This window comes from Eulemur rufifrons, chromosome 9, assembly GCF_041146395.1.
Source record: "Eulemur rufifrons isolate Redbay chromosome 9, OSU_ERuf_1, whole genome shotgun sequence".
Classification (NCBI taxonomy): domain Eukaryota; kingdom Metazoa; phylum Chordata; class Mammalia; order Primates; family Lemuridae; genus Eulemur; species Eulemur rufifrons.
The window spans coordinates 16479813-16506985 of record NC_090991.1 but is presented as its reverse complement, the minus strand read 5'-3'; the positions used below and the strand labels follow the sequence as shown (position 1 = coordinate 16506985).

The following is a 27173-nucleotide window of genomic DNA, read 5'->3' as shown; positions in this document are numbered from 1 at the left end:
CTAGGTGAGGCTGCAGGAGTGAGGGGTCAGGAAGAGGTTTTAAAGGAGAGTGAACATGGCAGAAAAGGAAATATTTGATTAGAGGTTAACATGTCCCCTGGGGCTTCTTTGATTTGGATTATTGTAAAAGTGCATGGTGTAATGATTAAGCACTCCCGGGGGTAGAGGGGGTGGGAGACATGTAGGGGATCTTTGTACAGAGTTATGGCCTTGTTTCTGATGAGTTGCAGCTGCTGTGCATAATGCAGATTAGACCAAATGTGGCGTAGAGGAGAAGTGTTCATAGAACCTGAGTGACCATGCTTGACCCCATGGCAGAATACTAAACTCATCATCCTCACCTAATCTTGTGCTTTCTCCTGTCCTGTACCTCAACTAACACCTGCAAATTGCTTAGGCTGTAACTTGGAGTCAGCCTACATTCCTTTTCTCTGTCTCCAGATCCTGTCCACTTTCCTTCCCAAAGGTCTTTGGAATCCATTTCCTTCTTTCCACCTCCACTGGCAATGCTCTCGTTCAGGGAATCATCATGGCCTTCTTAGAGTATATCTTCCTTACAGCTCTCTCAGCCTCAAGTCTTAGGCCTCCCATTCCATTCTCCAAGTTACTGTCAGAGAGATTTTTCTAAACTAGCTTAAAATCCATCCATTGCTCTCCGTGGCCGTCCAGATCAAGTGTGCTCCCCATAGCCTGGCTTGTGAAGTTCCCTGGGTTCTGGCCCTGCTTCTCTGGTTCATGTTCTGTCACCTCCACACCTGTGAGCCCCTTCACGAAATTCCCAGAACATGCAGGATTTGCTCTCAAACCTCACAGCCTTCTGTGCCTGCTCCTCCTTCTGCCCAGAAACCCTCCCTTGCCCCATGGCTTCCCTTCTTCTCCCTTCCTCCTCCTCAGATTGAATGAAGTTTTTCTCACCTGTACTCCCATACCTCTCTTATAGCATTTATCACAAACTGCATCGAATATCTTAATTGGGCAGAAGAATGAATTGCTTCCTGGCACCCAGCTTTGGCATACAATAGTTGCCCAATAAATATCTGCTAAATGAATGAATGCACTCTACTATCATATTAGGGTTCAAGCATAGTTCAGGGAAGGGGCCTTGAAATACCTGGCTCTGAAAGAAGGAAATTCAACAGTTATTGCAATTATGTTTTACATGGGTAGAATTTCATACTCGATAAAAAGATTGTGAAGTTTTGTGTTTCTTCAAGCTAAAGTGACTGCCTAAAGCCTATTTGAAAGGCCAGGTTAAAAAGATCTCTTCTCTAGACTTGATGAAACACTGTAATTGCCAGCTTTGGCTGAACCCTGAGGAGTTTAGGAATTATACTAGCCCAGGGTTTCTAGAAATGTCAAACCTGCTGCTTTAAAAAAAAATGTCACTCCAAGGCAACAGTTAAATCTACAACTCGCTCAGAAGCGGTTTGAGGAGTGGACAGTTGAATTGTGAAATGCAAACTGCCTAATGAGGGGGAGACCAGCACACACAGGGGACAAGGTGGGCTGACGCTAAAGAAATAGATAACATTAACACAAAGGGGGCCTACTACGTAGCACATGTCTGCTAAACGTAAAGGAGACACCTTCTCTCCACACAGCAACTCCAAGATGGAACGGGCTGCCTTGTGAGGTAGCGAGCCGCCTTCCACTCCGGCCGTCCCGTTCTCTCCAGCCGCACGCAGGCAGCGGGCCCGGGCCCACGCAGGACGAATCCGGAGGAAAGGTGCACAGGCATTGGGCTAGGTGTCCTTGGACTCTTCGAACGTAGACTCTTTCGAACTTACTGATTTTTTCGCGTCCTTTGATTCTTTCGAACCTTTCGATTCTTGGTTCTAAGTGTTAAAGCGCAGCTGAGAAAAGCTGCGACAAAGATGGGAAGGGAGCTAGTAAGAGTACTCAGAGAAGAAGGGGAGCCAATTTAGGGGAGAAGCCATAAAGAAGAGAAGGAGCGAGTAGAGGAGAAGCGGAGCAAACGCAGAAGAGGAAACAGGGAGGCGGAAAAGAGGGAGAGGAGCCTCTGCGAAGGGAGAGAGTGACCAAACTCGTCCCGGACAGAGGAGAAGGCACGCCCAGGCGGAATCGGCTGCTTTAAGGGAGGCCCCGCCCCCTGGCGTGACGCCGCAGCAGGCGCGTCCGCGATTGGCAGCGGCAGGAGGGCGGGATGGGGTTGCTAGGCGCGGAGGGGATCCGGCAGGCCTCCGCCTCCCGGAGCGCGGAGCCGCGGGAGCGGAGCCGGGGTTAGCGGCGCTGCTGGAAGATGGCGAGCGGCTGGGACGCGCGGCCGCCCTGGCGGCTGGGGAGCCTCCCGCTGCTCCTGTGCCTCCTGCTGCTGAGGAGCCCGGCCCGAGCGGCTCACATCAAGAAGGCGGAGGCGACGACAACAACGACGAGCGCGGGCAGCGAGGCGGCCGAGGGCCAGTTCGACCGTTACTACCACGAAGAGGAGCTGGGCTCGGCGCTAAGGGAGGCGGCGGCCGCGGGGCCCCCCGGCCTGGCCCGGCTCTTCAGCATCGGCCGCTCGGTGGAGGGCCGGCCGCTGTGGGTGCTGCGTCTCACGGCCGGCCTGGGGTCGCTGCTCCCTGACGGCGACGCGGGGCCGGACGCAGCGGGGCCCGACTCTGCAGGGCCGCTCGTGCCCGGCCGGCCGCAGGTGAAGCTTGTGGGCAACATGCACGGCGACGAGACCGTGTCGCGCCAGGTGCTGATCTACCTGGCCCGCGAGCTGGCGGCCGGCTACCGTCGCGGGGACCCGCGGCTCGTCCGCCTGCTCAACACCACCGACGTGTACCTGCTGCCCAGCCTCAACCCCGACGGCTTCGAGCGCGCTCGCGAGGGCGACTGCGGCCTCGGCGACGGCGGCCCGCCCGGGGCCAGCGGCCGCGATAACAGCCGGGGCCGCGACCTCAACCGCAGCTTCCCGGACCAGTTCAGCACCGGCGAGCCCCCCGCCCTGGACGAGGTGCCGGAGGTGCGCGCTCTCATCGAGTGGATCCGCAGAAACAAGTGAGTGTTGCCCACCCACTCTCTCCCATCCATGCGAGCATCCAAGGGCAGAGGCTGGTTCTGGCACCCAGTAGGCGCTCAAACAATGCTGGCCTAAGGGGTGGCGGTAGTGACGGTGGAGGGAGACATCCTGTAACAGCGACAGGGCCCAGGCCGCGTAGCCTCCTGTCCCGCTAATTGTCAGAGAAGCGCTGCCTAGAGGCTATTTGTTCAAGGGATGGGAAGACTTCTTTCTGGCATTCTGGTCCCTGTTCTTACAGGACTGTAGACTATGAGCCATGGAAGAGACCTTACGGATAACCTAGATTATTAGCTCACTCATTTTATAGATAAGCTGTCAATATTGTTATCTTATAACTGCTGTTGTGCTAAGCTCTTTCCGTGACCGCATTGCCTCACTTCATGTTGGCCACAACCTGATGACATAGACACCATTAATATCCCTGTTTTGCATTAGGGGAAATTGAGGGTCAATTGGTTAACTGATTTACATAGTAAGCAGTATAGCCCGCACTTGGTCTCTGATTCTTAGTCAGTGCTTTTAACAGCCAAGAGGGAGAATGTAGCCCAGAAATGGTAAATGACATCTCCAAGGTCTTCTTCCTTTTGGTTATTTGACAGAAACTGGTTCTTCTCCAGTCTTTATCTCTGACTCAGCTAAGGAGAATATAAACTTGGCTGGAGAACTTGCACAGATCTGCGAGTTGCTTCATTTTAGACTCTGAAGGGTTTCTGGTGCCATTTGTGCAGCTTATTAATGGGCCTGGGCAGAATGGCTAATTGTCACACTTAATACACATCTTGAATGTTATTCAGCACTGTGTGACATTTAAAAAATTAAAAAGCATGAGCATGAGGACCTCAAGAAATTAGTATAAAACAAGAGAATATTAGAAATATTTATAAGGTGTGTTTATGTACCCAGTTAAACTTTGCAGGAATTGTTCCCACTACAAAATGTGTGTGGGCTGCAAGAATATGGACCACCTATGTGGAAGAGGTAGAACTTGAGCTGAATCTTGAGAGATGGGTAGGATTTTCAGCAAAGAAGAGGAGAGCAATAGAGGAAGAGGGAACTTACTCCAGAGGGCATAGTGTCTGAAGTGAACATGCACCTCTTCCCTTTTCAAGCATCAGCTTTGCCAGCATACCCCATTTTTGTGTCTTCATAAGGCTTTTGAAGCAATAATTAATCATTACATCTTGATTTGAAGAAGATCTGAGTGACAGGTAAGATAAAGGTAATAATGAACACAGAAGTTTCTCTGTGGGACTTGGAATCATTTCTTCTACAAGATTTAAGTCATTGGACTCTGTCCTATAGCCTTAAAAAAAAAAAAGATTTTAGTCATATATAGCAGATCTAGAAAATTCACAGTCATTGAGACAGTTCCAATCTTTTTATTGTCTACCTTCCACTTTACTCCCCTTTATAAGATCCCTTGTAGATATTTAATTTCACTTAGACTTTCTGGGAAGACTTTTTTTTTTTTAATGATGATCGTGTCATGACCTCTGAACATCTGCATAAGAAATATGACTTTGACATACACTTACTGACAGATGCTGTGATGGCCAGGGTTTTCTGACATGATCTATCAAATGCACGGTTTGCATTGTTTGCTCGGTCACGGCCCTTGCAGAGATGTAAATTCTGTGGCTAGATTTTTCTCTTCAGTATTAGTTCTGATCTGACCACAAATGAAAATGAGCTTTCTCTTGGCGTAAGTCACCTTGAGGCTATGTGTCATTTTGTTCTGTGGCTATGGACTTCCCTTACCATACCAGACCATTTTTGAAACATAGACCTCTAATCAAAAGGGAAAATAGGTGACTATGTAGGGTGAAGAGTACATCCATCCATCCTCAGTCTTCAAAAATTAACTCAAAATGCATATTCTTTTTTATTAATCAGTAAAAGAGGACACTGATGTGTGAATAAAATTAAAAACAGAAGCACACACACAGTTTGAGATTGATGTCTACATAGAGAGTCAGCTTTATGGATAGGACATAAAAAAAACCCAAACATTAGTCTGTATGGGAAAACTACCCTTTTGAGTGTGAGGTAAATCATTTGAGTAATTTCCTTTTTTTTTTTTTTTTTTTTTTTTGAGACAGAATGTTGCTCTGTCACCCTGGGTAGAGTGCAGTGGCATCATCATAGCTCATTGCAACCTCAAACTCCTGGGCTCAAGTGATCCTCTTGTCTCAGCCTCCTGAGTAGCTGGGACTGCAGGCACACACCACGACATCTGACTAACTTTTTTGTTTTTAGTGGAGACGGGGGTCTTGCTCTTACTCAGGTTGGTCTCGAACTCCTGAGCTCAAGCAATCCTCCCAACTTGGCCTCCCATCCTGAGTAATTTCTTGATATCCTATTCACTCAGCTATGTTAGAAATAGATTTTTTGTTGTTATTTCCTCCAGTTTAGGAAAGTAAAGTTTATTTGTTTCACTTTACACTTCATCCAATGGGTGTTGAGACAAGGAGGAAAATATAAAAAATGTTAACTCCATCATTAAAATAAACTTTTTATAATTTACTTGACCCCCATATTTTTGGCATAACTATATTTATTTATTTAAGTAAATATACTTGCTTAGAGAGATTAGCATATAAATGATTTTTTGACTTGTCTTTGAAAAGCATTATCGTGGTGTTCGAGGGTGGGTGCAGATTATTTGGGGGGAGATATATATATAATCTACAATTTCCTGAATCTTTGAAATGTAGTTTGTCAGACATCAAGTTCTCCTAATTTTTTTCAAGTTATCCACAAGGTTATCTGGAGAGCATAATAGAGTTAATTTAGAGATTAACTTTTTTATATTTATAGACTCTTGTTTATATTTGCAATATATTTATCAGCTGCTTTAAATCTTATGCAAAAAATGATATGTGATACTGCAGTCAAGTGTGAGAAACACTTGAGAGAATTGATCTGAATGGAAACTATAAAATAACCTTTCAAATAAGATTGGAGTTGATATGCAAAGTTGGTTTGATGGAAGACTAAAAGCAGTAATCTTATAACCATTGTAATAGATGTCACTTTCTCTTGAAATCCTCATTATAAGAGTGGTACTGGTATTTTAAAAACTGTGTGATTACAGTAAGGAAAATCCAATTGAATTTTATCACTCAAGTAGATTGCAGATATTTCATTATCCTGAAAATATTTGGTTAGGCTGTTTTAACAATATTCCAAGAAGTGTTGCAAGAAAAGCCAAACAAAATGAAAAACAGCATTTAGTAGAGAATCTTGGATTTTAAAGTTTTAAATAAAAATATATAATTAAAGTAGCATGCTTCACTTATGTAGAATATTTTATTCATTTATCCACTTTATTCTGCTCGAATGTGAATGCTAGAGGGCATTTGTTTGTTGTGTTCACTGATGTGCCTAGAAAAATGTTAGGCACAAGGTCTACACTCAAGAAATATTTGTTGCTTAATGGATTACCTGAGCTGAAGTCAGTGGGGGTAAAAAGTACTTAAATTATTTTAGAAATACAAACCAGAAAGTAAATTGTTAATACCTTAGCGCTAGGGGAGGAGTGGGTAGGGTAGAGTTAGAAAGTTAGAATATGTGTTTAGTTTTCATTTCTGTATCATTCTATAACCAAGGGCTGACAGGATTGGAGAGTAGAATGATAGTCTGTAAGGCAGTGTGATTCCCTAAACAGGATGCTAGATGTCTCCAAAGAAATGAACATTTGTTGAGCAGGGGTTATAAAGCAGTCATTGTGCTAGAAGATGTTTCATGTTTGTTATCTTACTTAATTTTCGTAACAACCCTGGGGAGCAGGTAGCATTAGTCCTCATTTTATAGATGAGAGGAAAACTGGGGTTCAGTGAATTTAGAGGCAGTAGCTTCTCCTGATCATATTACCAGTGAGCGACATATCTGGGAGACTGAATGCTCTTACCCATATTTGCCTGGGCCCAAAGCCTATGCTATTGCCACTACACCAAATGGCATTCTTCTCTGGTGTCTGGAAGGGTGCTAATTATAATGATATTAGTTTTTAACTAGTCTCTTTTCATAGTCTATTCTAGTGTTTAATCACTGTCATTACTGGCTAAGTTCTACCTTCTGATGAACAGATTCTGTATTACAAGTAATTTTCATTGTTTGCTCTCCCCTGGGATGGTACTGATCATGCTTAAGCTAACCTTTCAAATTAGACATCTAACAGATTTAATTTTCTTTCCTGCATATAGAGAGAAATGTTACATATCAACCCCTTTTAGAATTTTGGTAGGTCAGTTAATTTCAACCACAGGCAAAAGTAAGAAAATTCAATTTAGAATCCAAAGAGAAAAGTATTTAATCTCTACTCATAGTAATGGTTTGAAATGTTACATAAGGGAAAGATGCATAAATATAATTTAAGCATGTTTTTTGCTTTTAGCTTTCACCATAAAAGGAGTTCTTCAGCATTTCTATATATATATATAAATTTGACCAAATTGTAAATTTGTTCACTAAAAGTAGAAACATTAAAAAAAATTTATTTATAGGAACATCCTTGTCTCCGTGTCAGTTTATTTTTTAATGGTCCAATCAGAAACCTTGAGCCTAGAAAGAGAGCTGCTTCTACAGTAATGCAATGGAAGACTAGTCTTTGATATGCTGTATTGTTTTTCTCTGAAAGCAGCTCACTGTATCAGGTTTTGGTTTTTTTTCATTTGTTTGTTTTTTGTTTTTCAAAATCTCCTCAACTGTGGCTTCTTTCTTGAAAATGTGAATTTAGTATATTGTGAAACTGGAGTGAGACAAAATACATCCTGCTTTAAATTAGACTCCCTATCTTAAAAATTCTCTTTGGATGATAAATGTAAAAAGCTTAAGTTATTAATCTAACTCATGTATTCAACAAATATGTGTATATATACCAGCCATGTTTTCTATGAAATTGACACATTATTAAATACAAGTACTAGGCTGAACTATATGAAATTGTCATTTCTGTAGGTCAAATAATGGTTGAATACTGGCAAGTTCATACTGTTCAACCTAATATGTGAATTTGGAATTCCCTAAATAAGACATCTGAAACATTAATTTATGTTGTGTTATCCAGCTACTTTTTCAGTTATGGAAAGTTCTTTACATTTACATTAGGTTAACTTGAATTATAAAAGCTGTTTGAAATTTTAAATCGATAATACTTTCTTTCCATTTCCTTTGTTGTTGTGTGTGGTGGTCTGCTTATAACAGCCGATAGAGTTGTCTTCTAGGTCTCTAAGAGAGATATCTGAGTTCATTTATGAAAGGTGTTGTGGAATTTTAAAATGCATGGTATTTTCTGGGTCCTTTTTTAGTGATATGTAATTTGGTTGTGTTTTCAAAGGTTTGTGCTTTCTGGAAATCTGCATGGTGGCTCAGTGGTAGCAAGCTATCCTTTTGATGATTCTCCAGAACATAAGGCCACTGGAATCTATAGCAAAACCTCAGATGATGAAGTCTTTAAATACTTGGCAAAAGCTTATGCTTCAAATCATCCCATAATGAAAACTGGTGAGCCTCATTGCCCAGGAGATGAAGACGAGACTTTCAAAGATGGAATCACAAATGGTGCACATTGGTATGACGTGGAAGGTATGTGAAGCACTGAATTTGCTGTATTTTCCCCCTTGTTCATTTGGTTTTCTTAAGTATATTTTGAGTGGAAAAGAAGAAACTTTGTAGAATTTTAATTTTTAAAAACCTTATTTCTTTTTCTTTTGAAATTTTCAAACTCACAGTAAAATTAAGACCACATGAACATTTATGTATCCTTCATTTAAATTCACCACTGTTACCTTACCCCAAGTGTTCTGCCTCTTCCTCTCTCACTTTCTACTTCTCCCCCACCCTAGACACACATTCCATTGCCAAACCATCTACAAGTGGGCTCATGACACTTTACCTATAAGTTGCTCTGCATGTATTTCCCAAGTATAGGAACAGTTTCCTGTACAACCACTACTATTATCACAACTGAAAAATCAACAGTAATTCAATACTGTCATACCACATGCTTTCCATAACTCAGATTTCCCTTATTATTTCCAAAATAGCTTTTGTAGCCCCATTTCCTCCAGATCTAGGATTCAGTCAAGGTTCAAGCCAGAGGTGGGGCACCTTTTCATGTTGGAAGGCCACCTTAATTTAGCTGTAATCAAATAAGCCACATTCAAGAAACTTCAATTAGATACACTTAAACATGTACATTATTTTGTAAAAATCTACTATGTACTTAATAGTTTCAAAAAATGAAAACAATTTGTTAATTATAATGTTAACCTTTTAATGACTTTGTTGTGTCTGCTTTTTGTTGGAAAGCATTGGAATATTTGGTTGCAGCATATAGGTCCCAAGTTTCAGTTGATCCTCTAGATGGGTATCAGTTATTTGTAACCTTAAGGGCATCTTGATTTGGGTCAGGTAGGAGAATGTGGATTCTCAGCATTAACTGGTTGAAAAGCAAGAAATCATTTTTCGGCCATGTTGCCAAAGACGTGAGTATTCTGCATTTTTCCATATTTCAATTGGATCTTTCTTAGCATCAAACAATGATTTTAGAATGTCATCTACTGAGAGCTCAATCAATTCCACCCGTAGTTCTTTACATGCCTTGGTGATATCAACTAGGTGAGGCTGAAATGCTAATTTGAGTGTGATGTCATGATTCTCAAAGTCAGTGAACCTTTCATTGCATTCTCCAATTAATAGGTCTATAACAGCTGCATATTCTTCACATGATTCGCATATATTGTCCTGCTCATCAATGACCTTTGCTAACTGGGAAAAATGTTCACCTAAAATTTCCTTTTGAAGAAGTGTTTTGAAAAAAGATAGCTTTTTTTGAAATGCTTGGATTACTTGCTACAAATCATATATAGACTTAGTTTTACTCTGCCAAGAAATATTCAAGTCATTTTGATTTGACATGATATCAACACAGAAATGCTACATTCCTATAGAAATCTTCTTTCAATCATTCACTTTGCTGATTTTGTTCTTCATAAAATTTAACTATCTGTTCTTGCTGAGATAAAATTTTGGCTAACACTTGTCCCTGCAATAGCCAACACACTTTAGAACACTTTAGAATGATACGGCAAATCCACACTGAATACCTCATCATTCAACTTTAGCATGTTACAAAACTGACTATGCCATGTTACATTTGCATGAATATAGTTAACAATATTTATAACTTGTTTTTTGTTTTTGTTTTTTTTTTTTGAGACAGAGTCTCACTCTGTTGCCCGGGCTAGAGTGAGTGCCGTGGCGTCAGCCTAGCTCACAGCAACCTCAAACTCCTGGGCTCAAGCGATCCTACTGCCTCAGCCTCCCGAGTAGCTGGGACTACAGGCATGTGCCACCATGCCCGGCTAATTTTTTGTATATATATATTTTAGTTGTCCATATAATTTCTTTCTATTTTTAGTAGAGATGGGGTCTCACTCTTGCTCAGGCTGGTCTTGAACTCCTGACCTCGAGCGATCTACCCGCCTCGGCCTCCCAGAGTGCTAGGATTACAGGCGTGAGCCACTGCGCCCGGCCTATAACTTGTTGCAACGTGTCACTTAACATAGTAACTTTACCACAGAGATTTTTCTGATGCAAAATACAATGAAAAGAAATTAGAGCATCTGGATCTGTTAATACTTTTTTATTTGTGCCATAAACCCTTCATGTTTTCCTGTCATGGAAGGTGCACCGTCTATACATACACTCGGTAAATTTACCAAATTCAGTCCAACTTCCCAACATTTGTCTTGAAAGTTGTTGAAGATATATATTTTCTGTGTTCTGTTCACAAGAGTGACCAAAGCGAGTAACTCTTCGTAGCAAAGAAAAACTGTTATGACCTGAGTCCTGTGCTGAGTCTGTAGTATCAGTTGATTCATCCAAAGCAATTGAATAATATATTTTTTCCTTTTGAAGTATCGAAGTTTTTCTGTTAAGTATGAAGTTGTTTTGTTAAGTTGAAGGCTAATTCATGCTGCTGATCAGTTATGGTTCTCCTTGAAAGAGGTAGTTGTTTGTACTTTGAAATGTTACCGGGATCTAAGCATCCTCCAACTTCCACAATGCATTCTTTCACAATTTCTACATCACTGAATGGCTTCCCTTTTTTCTTGAGTACATAAGCTACTTTATAAGTTGCTTCAGTGGCATTATTTTCAGGTCTTATTGCTACTTGAAAGAATTGTCTTTGCTTTTGCTTTTTATCTTTTAATTTCTGCAGTACAACCTTTTGCTCCTTTCCCTCTAGTTTGAAATATTTGTGGTTCTTATGAGTGTTATACTGCTGATGAGCATTGCATTTCTTTAATGTTGATATTACAGTATCACAAAGCAAGCAGATCATCTTTTCTTTAGCAGAAACAAGATGATGTTGCAATTCCCAATCCTCATTTAAAAAATCTGTTTTCTTACTTCAGTGTTCTCTTGATCTTCTTTGACATGACAGAATTAAAAAATACTGTCGAGCTGTGCAGCTATTCACAGATTCCCCACTTCAAACAGAAACACAGTGCGGTGTTGTCAAAAGCTGATAACAGACTGGCGTACTCAATCCCAATAAACTCTCACCAACCAGCCTCATGTGGTAGTGGCGCCAGTAAGGCTGGGGAAGTTAGAACTAAATCATGAGAGTGGCAGATGTCAATTTAGCCCTTATGGCTTACTAATGTTCTAGTTGTGCAGGTCAACCTGGGAGGATTATTTCATTGAAAATTATTTTATTCTTTGGTATTTTAAATATTTTTACTTTAAAAATAAAATAAAAATATAAAAGACAATCAAAAATTTATTAATAGAAATAAAAGGATTTGTTCTGTAAAATTTGGACTCAGTCAAAAGGCCACACTTAAGAACCTAGAAGGCCACAGGTTCCCCACCCCTGGTTCAAGCATTGTATTAACACTTCGACCTTATGAAAAGTCCAGGCCAATTGTCTTATAGAACATTCTATAATCTAGATTTGTCACTTTCTTGATGATAAGATTCAGGTCAAATTTTCCAGCAAGATAATTATGTAGATCACATCACATATTATTGGGAGGCACATAATGTCAAGTTGCAAGTGGCCAAGTTGAACATCATAGTTAATATAATGACCACCACCAACCAGATCTCTCCATTTTATATAAAGGCACATTTCCCTTTTGTATTTTAATCTGTGGGGAATCATGGATGCTATTTTTTTAGTGTTGTAAAAAATATATATAACGTAAAATTTGCAATTTTAACCCTTTTTAAGTATAGAATTCAGTGGCATTAATTACATTCACAATGTTGTACAACCATCACCGTTATTTCCAAAACTTTTCTTCACCCCAAACAGAAACTCTGTAACTATTAAATTATAATTCTCATTCCCTTTCTTCCTCCCTCACCACGCTCCACCCCTCCAGCCACTGGTAACCTCTAATCTACTTTCTATCTCTATGAATTTGCCTATTTTAGATATTTCATATAATTGTAGTCATATAATATTTGTCCTTTTGCATCTGGTTTATTTCACTTAGCATAATGTTCTCAAGGTTGCTCCATCAGAACTTCATTCCTTTTTATGGCTGAGTACTGTTCCTTGTATGTATATAATACATTTTGTTTATCAATTCATCTGTTTATGATCACTGGATTGTTTCCACCTTGGCTACTGAATAATGCTGTAATGAACATTGGCATACAAGTATCTGGAGGGTCCTTGTTTTCAGTTCTTTTTGGTATATACGCAATGCAGGAGTGGTAATTCTATGTTTATCTTTTGAGGAACTGCCAGACTCTTTCCCATAGTGGCTGGACCATTTGCATTCCCACCAGCAATACATAAAGGTTCTAATTTCTCATGGAATGCTATTTTTTAAAAAATAGTTAAAGTGGCTGGGCCCAGAGGCTCATGCCTGCAATCCTAGCAGTTTGGGAGGTCAAGGAGGGAAGATCGCTTGAGGCCAGGAGTTTTTTTTTATAGATAAGAGACCAGCCTGGGCAACAAGCCAGACCCCATCTCTACAGAAAATTTAAAAAATTAGCCAGGCATGGTGGTACTCACCTGTAGTCCCAGCTACTTGGGAGGCTGTGACTGGAGAGTCACCACCGCACTCCAGCGTGGACGACAGAGACCCTATCTCTTTAAAAAAAAAAAAAAAAGAGTTGTTACAGTAAGCTTGAATTGTTTACCTTTTCTTTTTAAATGTTATGAAAACAGCTATTGGTCTTCTAAACTTTCAGTATACTTTGAATAATAGCTTTTTTGTTTTTATGCACAGACTTAGACTTGGACTTAGAAGGAACTTAGAAGGAACAAGTTAACCCATGGAAATGTCATCAACATAAACTTTTTCTGTTCTTAGAATTGCCCATGGTGAAATGCCTTCAGTTTTTCTTACCTTCTAAAAAATCGTCTAATGACATGTCTAATCTTAATGTGCCTTTATTTAAACCTTTGAGTTATTCTTTTTCGTTTTATGCCAAGCCATGTGTACCCAAAATGGGTCCTAAGTTTGAGAACTTAATACTTTCTAGAATTTTCTTATCCTCCTGTAGTTTCTACCAATGTTTCTTATGTATAACAAGCATATACAAAGAGATTTGAAATACTATTTAGAACCCAAACTCTTCCCCCCATAATAGTGAGAGGTGATTTGAAAAACCTTAAACAAGTTTTTAGTAGAATAAGGGACATACTTTAATGTATTTAATCTTTACATTTCAATCTTCAGTAAATATATTTAATAAAACCTAACTTGGTGAATTGGTGGTTTTGTGATCTAGTCAAGTTACTTAATTAATTTGAGATGATGTTATTTAAAATAATGGGTTAAAAATAATTTACTTTTCCTTTTTAGAAAAAGTTGTAAAAGGTTGGAAAATAATTTCTAGTTGACAATTGATTGAGGAAGGTAAATCTGTATTAAACTACTTAAAAAATAAGTATCCTGCCTTCACTGAAAGTAAGTGTACTTTGGAATTAAGGTCAGAGATTATCTGACTAAACCAGTTATCAGATTTTTCTGATTCTTCAAATATCTGAAGAAGCTAAATTTTGCTGCTGTCCTTGTTATTGTTTTTATGAGCATCAACTTTTCTCCTTTTTTAGTTGAATGGTCAGATATGTCTTATGTTATTTCTACAATAACTAGCTTATTTCTCTTCCCACCTCAACAAATATTGAGCAGTTTCCTCTTGAAGAGGAGGCTGTGATAGTTTCAACAGGGCAAATTTCATTTTGTTTATCTTATGCAGTGAGTAAGATGTTGTGAAACCTTGTGACTAGGCATATATGCAAACCCGGATGTCCTGGTGTAATTTTACTCATGCTTTATTGTGATGTATTTAGGAATTCTAGCTCAAAGAATTACAGACTTTTGGAGCTGAAAGTAAATATATTGAGTTAGTCCCACCCTTATGCTTTATGGAAAATCAAGGCACAAGGGAGGAAATAACTTACGCAATATAATTTATTCATTTACCAAATATTTACTGAGTACCTGCCACGTTCTATACACTGTATTAGGTGATGGGGATACAGTGGGAGCAAAACGGAAACAATTTCTTCTCTCAACGATCAGACAATATGTTAATGTGGAACGTAGAGTGATTTGGCCCCTATGGCTTTTACTGTCACTGCCAGTGTTGACTCAGCATTTCTAGTTGCCTCTGTGGGTGAGCCTTGCTTCTCTCAACATGTCTCTCAAACCTACAGGATCCCTTTAGGGAATGACTAGTCAGGCTCCCCTGCTAAAGCCTCTTTATTATGAAAGCCTAAGCTGGACTTGTTCATGGGACAGGGTGCCTTCCTTTTTTTTTTTTTGTTTTAATCACAGTGTGCTGATTTCTGTGCCATTGGCCTACCATTCTTTCTTCACAGTTTTAAAGACAATATAAAAAACATACTAGTATGTTTTTTACTTTTTCTTTTTTTTTTTTTTTCCCCTCTTTTTTTTTTTTTTTTTTTGAGACAGAGTCTCACTCTGTTGCCCGGGCTAGAGTGAGTGCCGTGGCGTCAGTCTAGCTCACAGCAACCTCAGACTCCTGGGCTTAAGCGATCCTACTGCCTCAGCCACCCGAGTAGCTGGGACTACAGGCATGCGCCACCATGCCCGGCTAATTTTTTGTATATATATATGTTTTAGTTGTCCATATAATTTCTTTCTATTTTTAGTAGAGACGGGGTCTCACTCTTGCTCAGGCAGGTCTTGAACTCCTGACCTGGAGCGATCCACCCGCCTCGGCCTCCCAGAGTGCTAGGATTACAGGCATGAGCCACCGCGCCCGGCCTGTTTTTTACTTTTTACTTTTTTAAATTTACTTTATTCCAAAGTAAATTTAATAAAACTGAACTGTAGTTTTAGGTCAATTTTTAAGAATTGCCCTCTTTCAACTAATAAAATTTAAGAAAGGGCAAGTAAGCCCACACTACCTATATAATTGAAATTATTTGATCAAAAGCCATAGTTTTGTGTAAGTTTTAGAAGTTTTCTTGGGCAGAATGTTGTTATATTTTATTTTCCTGAAAACAGAAGCACAGTAGAAGGCAGTACATTATAGAGGCAAAGTGAGCTTTGGAATCCCACTGCCTTGGGGGAATTTCAGTCTTAACTCCGCCTTGACTAGCTCTGTGTGTGTGTGTGTGTGTGTGTGTGTGTGCGCGCGCGCGTTCATGCGTGAGAGAGATCTTGGACAAGTTAATGAATTTCTCTAAGCCTCAATTCCCACATATATATGAAATGAAGATAAATATTATCTGCCTCATAGGATTACGAGGCTCAAGTGAGAATAATATGTAAAACACTTAGCCTAGAATCTGGTACCATGGCTACTTACCTCCATCATGAGTTTAAATCTCATGAGGGTGGGACTTTATTTTATTTATTCTGTTTTCTATTTCCAGCACGTAGAACCATGTGTGGCATACAGAGGCAAACAATAAGTCTTTTTTGAATTTTTGAATAAATGAATTCTTCCCATCTGAAAAATGAGTACATAGTTATTTAAAATCTTAGATGATCTTTAGACGAGATAGTCTTAACAAAAATTTATGAAAACTTTCTTCTGAGTTTTGCTCCTGTTCTGAGAAAAATAAGTTTGCCTTACTGGTTGTTCCTAGATCAGTATTTTTTGAACTATTTTTTTCAATTGTGACCTATAATGTGAAATACTTTTTAGTGATTTATGGAGCCAGACACACTATCATTGCACCATGAGATCCTGCCTTTTAGTCATTTATGTACATTTCATATATGGTATACACATAAAAAAATTCATGAAACAATACTTACCTTTGTTATATATTCAGGTATTATTTCTTCCAGTCTGTTCTATTTCATTTTAAAAAATAGCATGTTTGAACCCACTCATATATGTCACAACCCACTAATGGATTATGACCTGCAGTTTGAAAAAACACAATTGTTGATCACCCTGTGATGGAATTGATTTATTTTCAAATTCTAAGTAGGAACAAAACACCTTAAAAGTTACCCATGATAACTTACTATTTGGGGGTTTTCTTTTGCCCTGGCTTGTTTATATGTCTCAGTCATTTCCAGTGAGGACTGAACCACAAATATTTATCTCAGCTGTTCTACTTTTAGATTGCCCTCCCTATGATATGAATGAGTATTGAAATAGGAAATTGGTCACAAATGTGGTTGTCAGGCCTGTGTGTTACTCATCTAGGTCTATGGATTCTATGATTAGTTAGGGCAGCTGCCATAAAGCTTTGTCTTTTACTTGGGGCTAAGCCTTTTCAAACTGGTAATTATTGTTTTCTCCCCTGCAAAAGGAAGAATATGTTCTGTGGATTTAACAAACTTTCTTCCCTCTCTTTTTATACTATGGGCAGAGAGTTATAAAATGTGACCAAATGGCATATAATGTAACCACTTCAGTTTTTTTTGTGACTATGAACTCCTTTAATCATGTGGCCAACCACTCTTTCTCTAATGTGGAGCTCAGACTGAGCAGCACTAATGTGCTGTAAATATTGAGGTGCATTTGGCTTGAAGCAGATTGCTGACAGAAAGAGACGAGCTCGGGGAAAATACCCAACTATTTTCAACAGCATAAAAGGTTAGATTTGGTCCAAAAATGAACCAAAACGTTTATTTTGGAAGAGTGTTTTCTGTATCATTAAATAGGGCATTATCAGTTAACCCATATAACACCAGAAAATTGTAATCTAAAAAAAATCAAATGAACAGCATATAACTGAAAAAATATAGTATCTAATATTAATAGACAAATCCATAAATATAGCAGGAAATTTAAAACATGCCTCCCTCAGTAACTGTTAGTGCATAAAGACAAAAATGTGAATAAGGATACAGTGGATTTAAATAACATAAATAAACCAGCCTAACCTAATGAATAATGAACACATACAGAATACTGTCTTATCTCTAATTTTGCTGCAGAGTCTGTTTGCTAATCTGAGGTGTAGATGCCCAAGAAACTTATCAGTTGTCACACTTAGGGAAAATGTGTCTGGTTCCATTAGTGCCCATGCTACTTTGTTTTTAGAATTATATATTAAAAACAAAACAACACACATATAAAAGCTTAAAATAAAGGGTTCTTGTATCTTTGCTTGTTTCCAATTTTCATAGGATCAAGTCTAAACTTCTTAGCATGATAATGAAGATCCCACAGTCTGATTCAAGCCTACATTTCTAGCCTCATCTCCCACCTCTCCCCTGCCACTGAACTACTACTTGTCCTTCCCCTAAAATCTGAACCTTCACGCTTTGGTCTGGAATGCTTTTTACCAGTTTAGCTGTAACCTCCTCTGAAACCTCTCCTGTAATAACTGTCACTATCCTCCCTTCCTAGAGCTTTTTGTTTATACAGTACTATCATTATAATGCTTATCCACTACTATGGTGTTAATAATTTTTTGTGTCTCCTGTTAAGAGTTTGAATTCTTTGATAATAAGTACAGTGTGGTGCTATTCACTTTGGAGTTTTCTTTGTGCAAAATGTATTGGCAGGGAAAGAGTCCTAGAGGACTAGGGAATTTTTGTTGTTGTTTTCAAAGACATGGTCTCACTATGTTGCCCAGGCTGGATTCGAACTCTGGGGCTCAAGCGATTCTCCCACTTCAGCCTCATCAGTAGCTACCGTGCCCAGCTAGACTAGGGAGGTTTTTATAGTCATTTGGAATGAGATCTATTTTAGAGATAAGGGCTTTACCTAGAGGGATGCATGGGAATGGAAAAGGGAATATTAGATATATAAGTGCAAGAAGAATTGCAGGATTGACCATTGGTTAAATGTAGAACAGAATGTCAAGGAGAGGAAGGACCCAAAGATATGACTTTGAGGTTTTTCAGCCCTAATAAATAAGAATGGTAATGATAACGGAAATGGGAAAAACTAATTGGAGGAGTGTGTGTGTGTGTTTGTGTATATTTTCTCTGCAGGTGAGAGAGGAGTGAAAATTGGAGGTGGTACTTGATATACTAGTCACAGGCCCCCAGTAGGCAATTTGGAAATAGGTTTTAGAACTAGGGAGAGAGGTCAAGATAAGAAAGAGAGTTAGGAGTCATGAGACATTTGAAAAGCATATGGCAGTGTATGTAATTTTGAAAATTGAATTGATAGTGTTTCCTGGCATAATTTAATTGCTTGGAGCTAGAAATTCAACTAGAACATATATATAAATGAACAGATGGGTGCTTTTTCACCCCCAAAGTGAATGCATTTCTGGTATTTTATACTGAGATGTTTTCTTTGAGGAATGCTGGCAATTCATATATTAATTCTCAGACTGTTCATGTTTTAAGAGTACAATTGATAATCACATGTAAATTAGTAAAGTGCTTTGTGTCTTATCTGATCTTGTCAGCGGTCCCCAACCTTTTTGGCACCAGGGACCAGTTTCACGGAAGACAATTTTTCCATGGATGGGGCAGGAAGGGAGGCGGAGCTTAGGCGGTGATGCTCATCTCCTGCTGTGGGGCCTGGTTCCTAACAGGCCACAGACCAGTCCACAGCCCGAGGGTTGGGGACCACAGTTGTACCTTAAAGAGCTGGTTGAGTCTCTTTCTTCCCTTTTCTTTCTTTTTTAATATGAGTGCTGCCTAATTTAACACATTAACTGCCACATGAGTTGTATTTAACTCATGCTAGCTTTGAGCCCAGGGATTCATGAAGCATATATAATGTCCACAAAATGGCACCATTATTTTGTCGATACATATTTCCTTATCTGGAATTACAGCAACCTGAAACCTTTCAAGAAGACAATCAGGAAGTGGCTATATCTTGAAGAGAGGGTCACCAGGAGGACATTATTCATTGTTAGAGAAATGCCACATTGTCAGAAGCATTTCAAAGCAGTTATGCGATATAAGCTTTTTCACTGAATTGTCATACAAAAGTTTTTCACCAGTAGTCCAGAAGTCTTGGCTTCTTGCTAAGGCCCACCCAAAACAACACTGCTCAAAATCGTTCCATTTCTTGAGAAGTGACATCATACCACTTTTTCAGTCAGGAGTGAGGTTTGATATTACCCTTTGTAAAGTCTGACTTGTGTCAATATTAGTTTCCTTTACCATATAGTCAACAACATCATCTGTTCTGAAGAATTTGAAAAAATCATAAGGTGTTTTTTCATGGAGATTAACTGCAATTTCAGTTGGAACACCAGGATTACTTTCAACAAAGTCAAAAGTTTTCATGTTACTTCCTGAAACTAGACCCCAGATCGGAAAACTTACACTAGTGAGGTTCTTCAGAAACATCTGATGAAGAGTCACTCTCACTGAAATCGGCTACAACTGCTTCAATTGTTTCAGTAATAGATTTTGAGCAATCTTCCCCACTTGGAAAGATCTGCATGTAATATTCTTCTTCTGGTTTTTCTCTGTGGGCTGCAACTGCTATCAGAGCTGTCCTTACTATCTCCACTAGGATGGTGCTCCTCTGAATCATCACTAAATAGATCAACATCTTCGTCACTCATGTCCAAAACTTCGTTCACTCTTTCCTCCAACAATTCCTTATGCTCATTTTCTCTGGACATTTTCTCTTGAGAACAGAAAATGCAAAATAAACTTATGTGATGATCATAGCTCTGGTCACAGAAGCTATATTAAAGTAGAACTGGGGCCAGGTGGGCAGGTCCATAGCATGCCTGCGTGCTGTGAAACCTTGCTGTCAATTGGCTCGTCTCCCCCATCTCCTGTCGCTGCTCCAGATGGCCGGCCCAAGCGCACCACTCGTGCTGGACTGTATTCTCCGGTTACCAAAACTTCTGATTATGCGTTTCCCCCTGAACGTTTGCCTGGCAGCTCCTTGAATGAAATTGATACGATAGTATGTGACGATGTGACATCGTTGCACATATAAGGGGGTGTGATTCAGAGCTTGTCATCCAGGACCACCCAAGGTCCACTCCAGATACAACTAAATACCTGTGGAATGACAAAAGGCTCAATTCTCAGAAACAAACTCAGTAAGTATGTTTGTTGTGAGTCACATACAACTCACATGGCGTGCAGTGTAAAAATTGATTCTAGCACCGTGTGAGTTGCATATAACTCATGCACAGAAAACAATAAAAAATAAATTTTTTATTAAATTAGAAAGGATGGTTTTGTCTTTGAAGTTTTTATTCTATTTTCATAACGAAGCACCATGGTCCCAAGGACAATTTTTTTTTTCTTCTGGTGTGGCAGTCAATGTGTTAAAAGGAAAGCAAAAGGTAAAACAATACTCCAAGCAGAATATTTGCTTCTTCTTGAGTCATGAGTTTGCTTTAGTAAACTGGGAGTTATAACCTAATATAAAATCTGACCTTTAGGGACAGTGCAGTTGTGTACTTTGTAATGTGGTAGTAGGCCTATGTGAGAACCAAACGCTGCTTTAGGATTTGGCCCCCAAATCTTTAGATCTAATGTCTATAGATTAGATGTGCTTTTTTCCTTTTTTTCCCTCCTTTCTTTTCTTTTCTTTTATTTTTTCTTTTTTTAAACTCAAGTGGTAGAGCATGGGAGAGTACTGAAAAAAAAAAAAAGGAAAATGCAGTTCAAAGAGCTGTGTGGGAGATAGTGTTAACCAAGTTAGACACTGAAAACAGAGGCAGGACTGTAATTTAGTTTAATTCTGTAGAATCATATCATTAGCAAATATATATTTAGTGGGAGTGGTGAAGGAAATATATTTTTCACAAGGTAAATTGCTCAGAAGACCAAGCTCAGTTAAGATTTGGTCAACGTGAACTTGAATTTAAAGACTAGGAATTTAGGGAATTTTTTAAAGGGCATCCTCTGGTTTTTCCATTCATTTGGCTCAGATTTTCCACTTATAATTTTTGCAAACATCATGCTCATTAGCTTTTAAAAATAAATCAAGGAGTGCAGAATTATCACTTAACTCACTTGTTTCTGTAACGAAATTGTTCGCAAAAGTCAAAGTTGTGAGGATTTCTCATTGTCCTTTGAAGTAGTTTTATTAAAGGTATAACATTAAGCTCCAAGTTGAAATATACAGTGTAAATTGCCTATCTGTATGCCTACACTTTAAAATGCTTTTCCTATTTAAAAAACACATAGTTTTCCTATAAAAGATTAATAGGGTTCTTGTTTAGTACAGTTTGACACTTTATAGTTGGCCTACCAAGGCAAGTAAAAATGAGAAACAAACTTGCTACCTTTAAGTCTTAACACTGAAACATTGACTATATTTTTCCTATTGGCTTTCTGCTTTACTCTCCTTTCAGAAGGGTAAATCTTTAGTACCTTTGAATGAAATGTTGAATTTATTGAAGTCTACCCTCCCATTTAAAGCTAGCTCTCTCTGTAGTCAAAATAGCAATAGAGACTTGTTCCATGATAAAGATGAACTGAGTATCTTAAAACATATGAAGATTAGTTCTGAGACAAATGGATTGAGTTTAATGAGTATGAGTAGATCCTTTGATCGTAAGAATTAGCCACCCATAACAATTAGTATTGGTATTGATCACAATTCTTTGTAGTAGTGGACAGATTCCTAATGGTGACACTTTGAGTCTTATTCTTTGTACTGGTAAAGGAATGAAAATATGGTATGTTTCATTGTACATTGAATTCAATTTTTTCTGAGCATAGAAAACTCTGTATTGGTAGGTAGATTTAAAAAGAAAATACATACCTTTTGACTTTATTTGTCAATTCCCTTTGTAGAGGAAATAGTCTAAATCGGTGGTCTTTAAATTGAGTTACGTATGGAGAGGAGGGGGAGACCAGTTAGTTTGGATACCTATAAGGAAATCTTCAATTTCCATACCTACTCTTTCCTAAAAGTGATCCACCTGAGAAAGATGCTTGCTTTGATGTTCTATCTCATCTGACTGAGATAGAACTTCTCCCACTTGACTGAAGATAGGCATACTTTTCTGCACATCTGAATCACAGTATGGTATATTGCCTCTGAATTTTACAAACTTCCAGGGCCCCAAAACAAAAGGGATAATTTGGTGATTACTTTAAGGGTATCATAAAAGCATTACCCCAAAATTTTCATTGAAAGATACATTTTCAATAATTATTTCTTCTTATTTATCAAAATTTATAATAAAACTATGGGTTTTGATAAATTGTGTGCCAATGACTATTGTAATAATTCAATCTAGAAGACAAAAATTTAATACTTAGAACATTACTGTCATTGGAAATTAAGAAAAATTTAAATATACATATCATAGATTAAAATATTGTAGGATTATCAGTGAAAGACTTTCAGGCATGCAGATTGTCACATTCAAATAACATCCTGTGGAGGAAGTGAAATGGATGGAAAAAAAGTTCAAGGAGAAAAAGGGAAGATATAAAATTCCTACTGTTAAAGAAGAGCTGTGCTCATTCAGTTTTTAAATATATAATTCTAGGAATTAAATCTCTGTGGCATTTTTATTTACTTGATACATTTAAAATAGTGATATAAAAGTTTTGTTTAAAAATACCAAAACTTACATTAGGCAAGAAATTACTTTGTTTACAACTATTTAAACTTAAGATGAAAACTTTAGATACCAACTTAAAAATTTGTGAAATGTTGCATAATTTTTCAGTTATTTTAGTATGAACAAACAAATTGAAGATCATTAGTTTAGGTAGCCCCCTGAGAGACTAATGGACAATAGAAGCTTGCTTATTTATGATTATTAATAAGTAGGATAAATAGCAGATCCTGTATACCATTAGTAAAGTACTTTATTGCTTTGAGATATGCCTATAATTGGATGTTTTACTCTCAAAATTAAAAATTTCTTTGACTAGATAAAGATATGTTGAAACCTGACATTTTTCCTTTAGTCTGTTGAGCCAAATGACATGTCAGTTCAAAAAAATAAACAAATGTAATTAACTGAATCTGGCAGTAGCTGCAGCTGTTAGTAATGTTGGGCTTATCTACAGATCAGTGGATGGTCCCTGTTACAGTGAACTCTTGTGTGAGTAGGTTTTGTGTTGAGGAAAAGACAACATATCCGAACCAGCTACTTAGTTAAGTTTACTCATTATACAATGTTTGACATTTAATATTGGAAAAATAAATGTGAAGTTTAACATAGATGACATCTCAAAAAAAATTCTTAAATTATTCATAACTCAGTTAATATCCCCATTGGTTTCCATGTTTTTAGACAATTTTTTAAAAGTAATTTCTAAACTAAAACTTGAAGTTGGTGAACAAAGACTTCTTGATATTCTAAAGCTAAAATAGCTTTATCTTTTTTGTCTTGTGTAGTAAAGATAGTTTGCTACTCTTCAGACATCAATTGACTCTTCAGAGTTTACAAAAAGATAGATTAAGGGAGATATCACAACTCACTAATTGCCTTTCGAGAATAGTTCATTATTTTAGATTCAGAATGCTTTACTTTTATGAGATAGCATCAAGAAAAGGGTACATATTTTATAGCTACCTGTTATTGATTTCTATTTAATTCCATCATGGTCAAAGAACATACTTTATGTGATTTCAGTTCTTTTCAATTTGTTAAGTTTGTTTTATGACCCAGGATATGGTCTGTCTTGGTGAATGTTCCATGTGTACTTGAAAAGCATGTGTATTCTGCTGTTGGGTGGGGTATAGTACAAATATCATTTAGATCCAAGTTGATAGTGTTATTGAATTCTTCTCTATCCTTTGCTGATTTTCTGTCTGCTTGTTCTGATTACTGAGAGAATGTTGAAGTCCGCAGCTGTAATTGTGGATTTGCACATTTTTCCTTTTAGTTCTATCAGGTTTTGTTTCATGTATTTTGAAGTTCTGTGGCTAGGTGCATACACGTTTAGGATTATATCATCTTGGTGAATTGACTCTTATCATTATGTAATGCTCCTCTTTATCCCTGGCATTTTTCCTTACTCTGAAGTCTATTTTATCTGATAGTAATGTAGCCACTCCATCTTTCTTTTGATTTGTGTGTGCATGGTATATTTTTTCCATTATTTTACTTTTAACTTCCTATACCATTATATTTAAAGTGAGTTTCTTATAGTAGCGTAGATGGACCCAACTCTATGGGTCTTATTTTTTAATATAATTTGACTCCCCTTTTATGTTGTACTTATCATATGTATTATATCTATATACTACATTGAAAACCCCACAAGACAATGTTATGATTTTTATTTTCGACATATTTTACTTTCATACAAATTCTAAAGAACTTAAGAGGAGAAAAATAGCTTATTATATTTACCCAGATATTTACCATTTCTGTTGCTTTTCCTTCATTCCTGAAGTTCCAAGTTTCTCTCTGGTATCAGTTCTCTATCAGAGAGTAGAAAAGCTCAAGAATTTTCTTTAGCATTTCTTTTAAAACAAGTCTGCTTATAATAGATTCTCTTAGTTTTCCTTCACTGAGAATGTCTGTTTTGCCTTCATTCCTGAAGGACATTTTCACTAGATATGAAACTCTGGGTTTATATAAAAAATGATAATTTTCTGTTGTTTGTTCCAGCAGGGAATGACCCAGTTAGGTTCAGGTGCAAATTCTGACTTGCCTTATGTGGGCTGTGATTCCAATGTCAGTTCAGTTTTCAAAGCCTTTGCAGTGCTGTTGAGATGTGTCCTGTGTGTGCACCACTCAGGGGCAAGTCTGGGACCTGGGCAGTGGCCTGTTTTGTAGTTCAGTTCCCAGTGCTTTTGTTGTGCTGTTTAAGGTTAGACTCACACATGTGCAGTTTAGAGGTGAGTCCAGGAATTCACACACAACTTTATGGGATCCCTTTCTCAAGCTCCCTCATATCTTGAATCTTTCCAATAGTCTCTGGCTTCCAGGGTCTCTATGAAGGATGTCTTTTCATGGGAAAAAAAGGATTTGCAATACATTAGTTGTCAGGGAAATACACATTAAAACCACGATGAGATGCCCCTATACACCGACTAGAATGCTTGAAATTTAAAGACTGACCAGTTGCTTGAGCCACTTGTTAGGTGATAATACAGAGCAAGTGGAACATTGATTCATTGCTGGTCTGGAATATGAAAATGATACTAATACTTTGGAAAACAGTTTCTTACAAAGTTAAACTTATTTACGACTCAGCCACGCCACTTCTAGATATTTACACAAAAGATATGAAAACATGCCCATGCTAAGATCTATGTACAGCTTTATTCATAATCACCAAAAAATGGAAACAACTAAAATATCTATCACATGGTAAATGGTTAAACAAATTGTATTACATTTATGCAATAGAATACTTAGTAATAAAAAGGACTATTTATATATGCAACAATATGAGTGAATCTCAAAAGCATTATGTTAAGCAAAAGAAGCCTGATACAAAAGGTTATATACGATATGATTCCATTTATATGACATTCTGGAGAAGGCAAAAATATAGGGAAAGAAATTAAATTAACAGTTGCCCAGGGCCTGGGAGCTGGGGGCAGGGAACCTCCTGGGGTGATGCAAATGTTCTGTATCTTTAGTTTGGTGGTAGTTATATGACTGTATATGTTGCACTATACACTTAAATGGGATGAGTTTTACAGCATATAAATTATACCTCCATAAACCTGACTTTAAAAAAAGCTTTAAAGGACCATATTGATTAGAGAGATTGTCAGAATTGTTTTGAATTGGTTACTTCACACTAGAGTAAAGGGGAATTGTTTAAGAAATTCTACATGCTTCAAAGAAGAATAAAATTTAAAGTATTATGCAAAAAGATTTGTATCTGCTGTTTTATAACCTTGTTTGATTAATATGTGGTAAATATCATGACAATAAATGTATGTCTGCAGTACTTGAAATGATTGCATAGTAGTCCATTTTCTATTGTAATTTACTAAGCTGGTCCTCCTCCATAATTGGACATTTAAGTTGTTTCTAGGTTTTTTTCTCCTTCAATTTAAACACTATAGTCCTCATCCTTATAGCTATTATCTTAGAATAAATTCCTGGAAAAGGAATTTCTGTGATGAGGTCATGCCTATTTTAAAGATTATATATAAAAATATATATATTACTAAATTGTTACCCAGAAATATTTTATAGTCCTTTGTCAAGTGTTTTTTTCTTAGTCTTTCATTTTCTTTTAAATTTTTTCTTGATAGTTTTTTGCCAACAAGTATTTTGTAATTTTTTGGTAGTAAAATCTATCATTCTGTTCCTGTCATGGTTTTATGCTACTTTGATGTCATACTTAGAAAGGCTTTCTTCATCCTGAGAGTATAAAAATACTTAATGCTGGCTTCTAGTTTTATTTATGATTTGATTTTTATGTTAAATTCCATTTGGATTAAAGCATTTATTTCATATGATATGATGTAAAGCTCTACCTGTATTTTTTTGCTATCTAATTAACCAGTTTTATCCACATAACAGTTACTAATTTTTCCCCATTGGTTTTTTGTTGTTGTTGTTGTTGTTTTTTTTTTTTTTGAGACAGAGTCTCACTTTGTTGCCCAGGCCAGAGTGAGTGCCGTGGCATCAGCCTAGCTCACAGCAACCTCAAACTCCTGAGCTCAAGGGATCCTCCTGTCTCAGCCTCCCGAGTAGTTGGGACTACAGGCATGCACCACCATGCCCGGCTAATTTTTTCGATATATATTTTTAGCTGTCCATATGATTTCTTTCTATTTTTAGTAGAGATGGGGTCTCGCTTTTGCTCAGGCTGGTCTTGAACTCCTGAGCTCAAACGATCCGCCC

The 27173-nt window shown here is 37.8% G+C and overlaps 1 protein-coding gene across 1 annotated transcript in view; it reads left to right on the top strand.

Moving 5' to 3' along the window:
• The first annotated feature begins 2236 nt into the window (after positions 1–2236).
• Positions 2237–27173, top strand: part of CPD (carboxypeptidase D) — a 73799-nt gene continuing 48862 nt past the window's right edge. The window contains exons 1-2 of the mRNA XM_069482198.1: positions 2237–3006; positions 8367–8614. Of these exons, the coding sequence (XP_069338299.1) occupies positions 2261–3006; positions 8367–8614 (994 nt within the window). The 5' untranslated portion in view covers positions 2237–2260. The remainder of the gene's footprint in view (positions 3007–8366; positions 8615–27173) is intronic.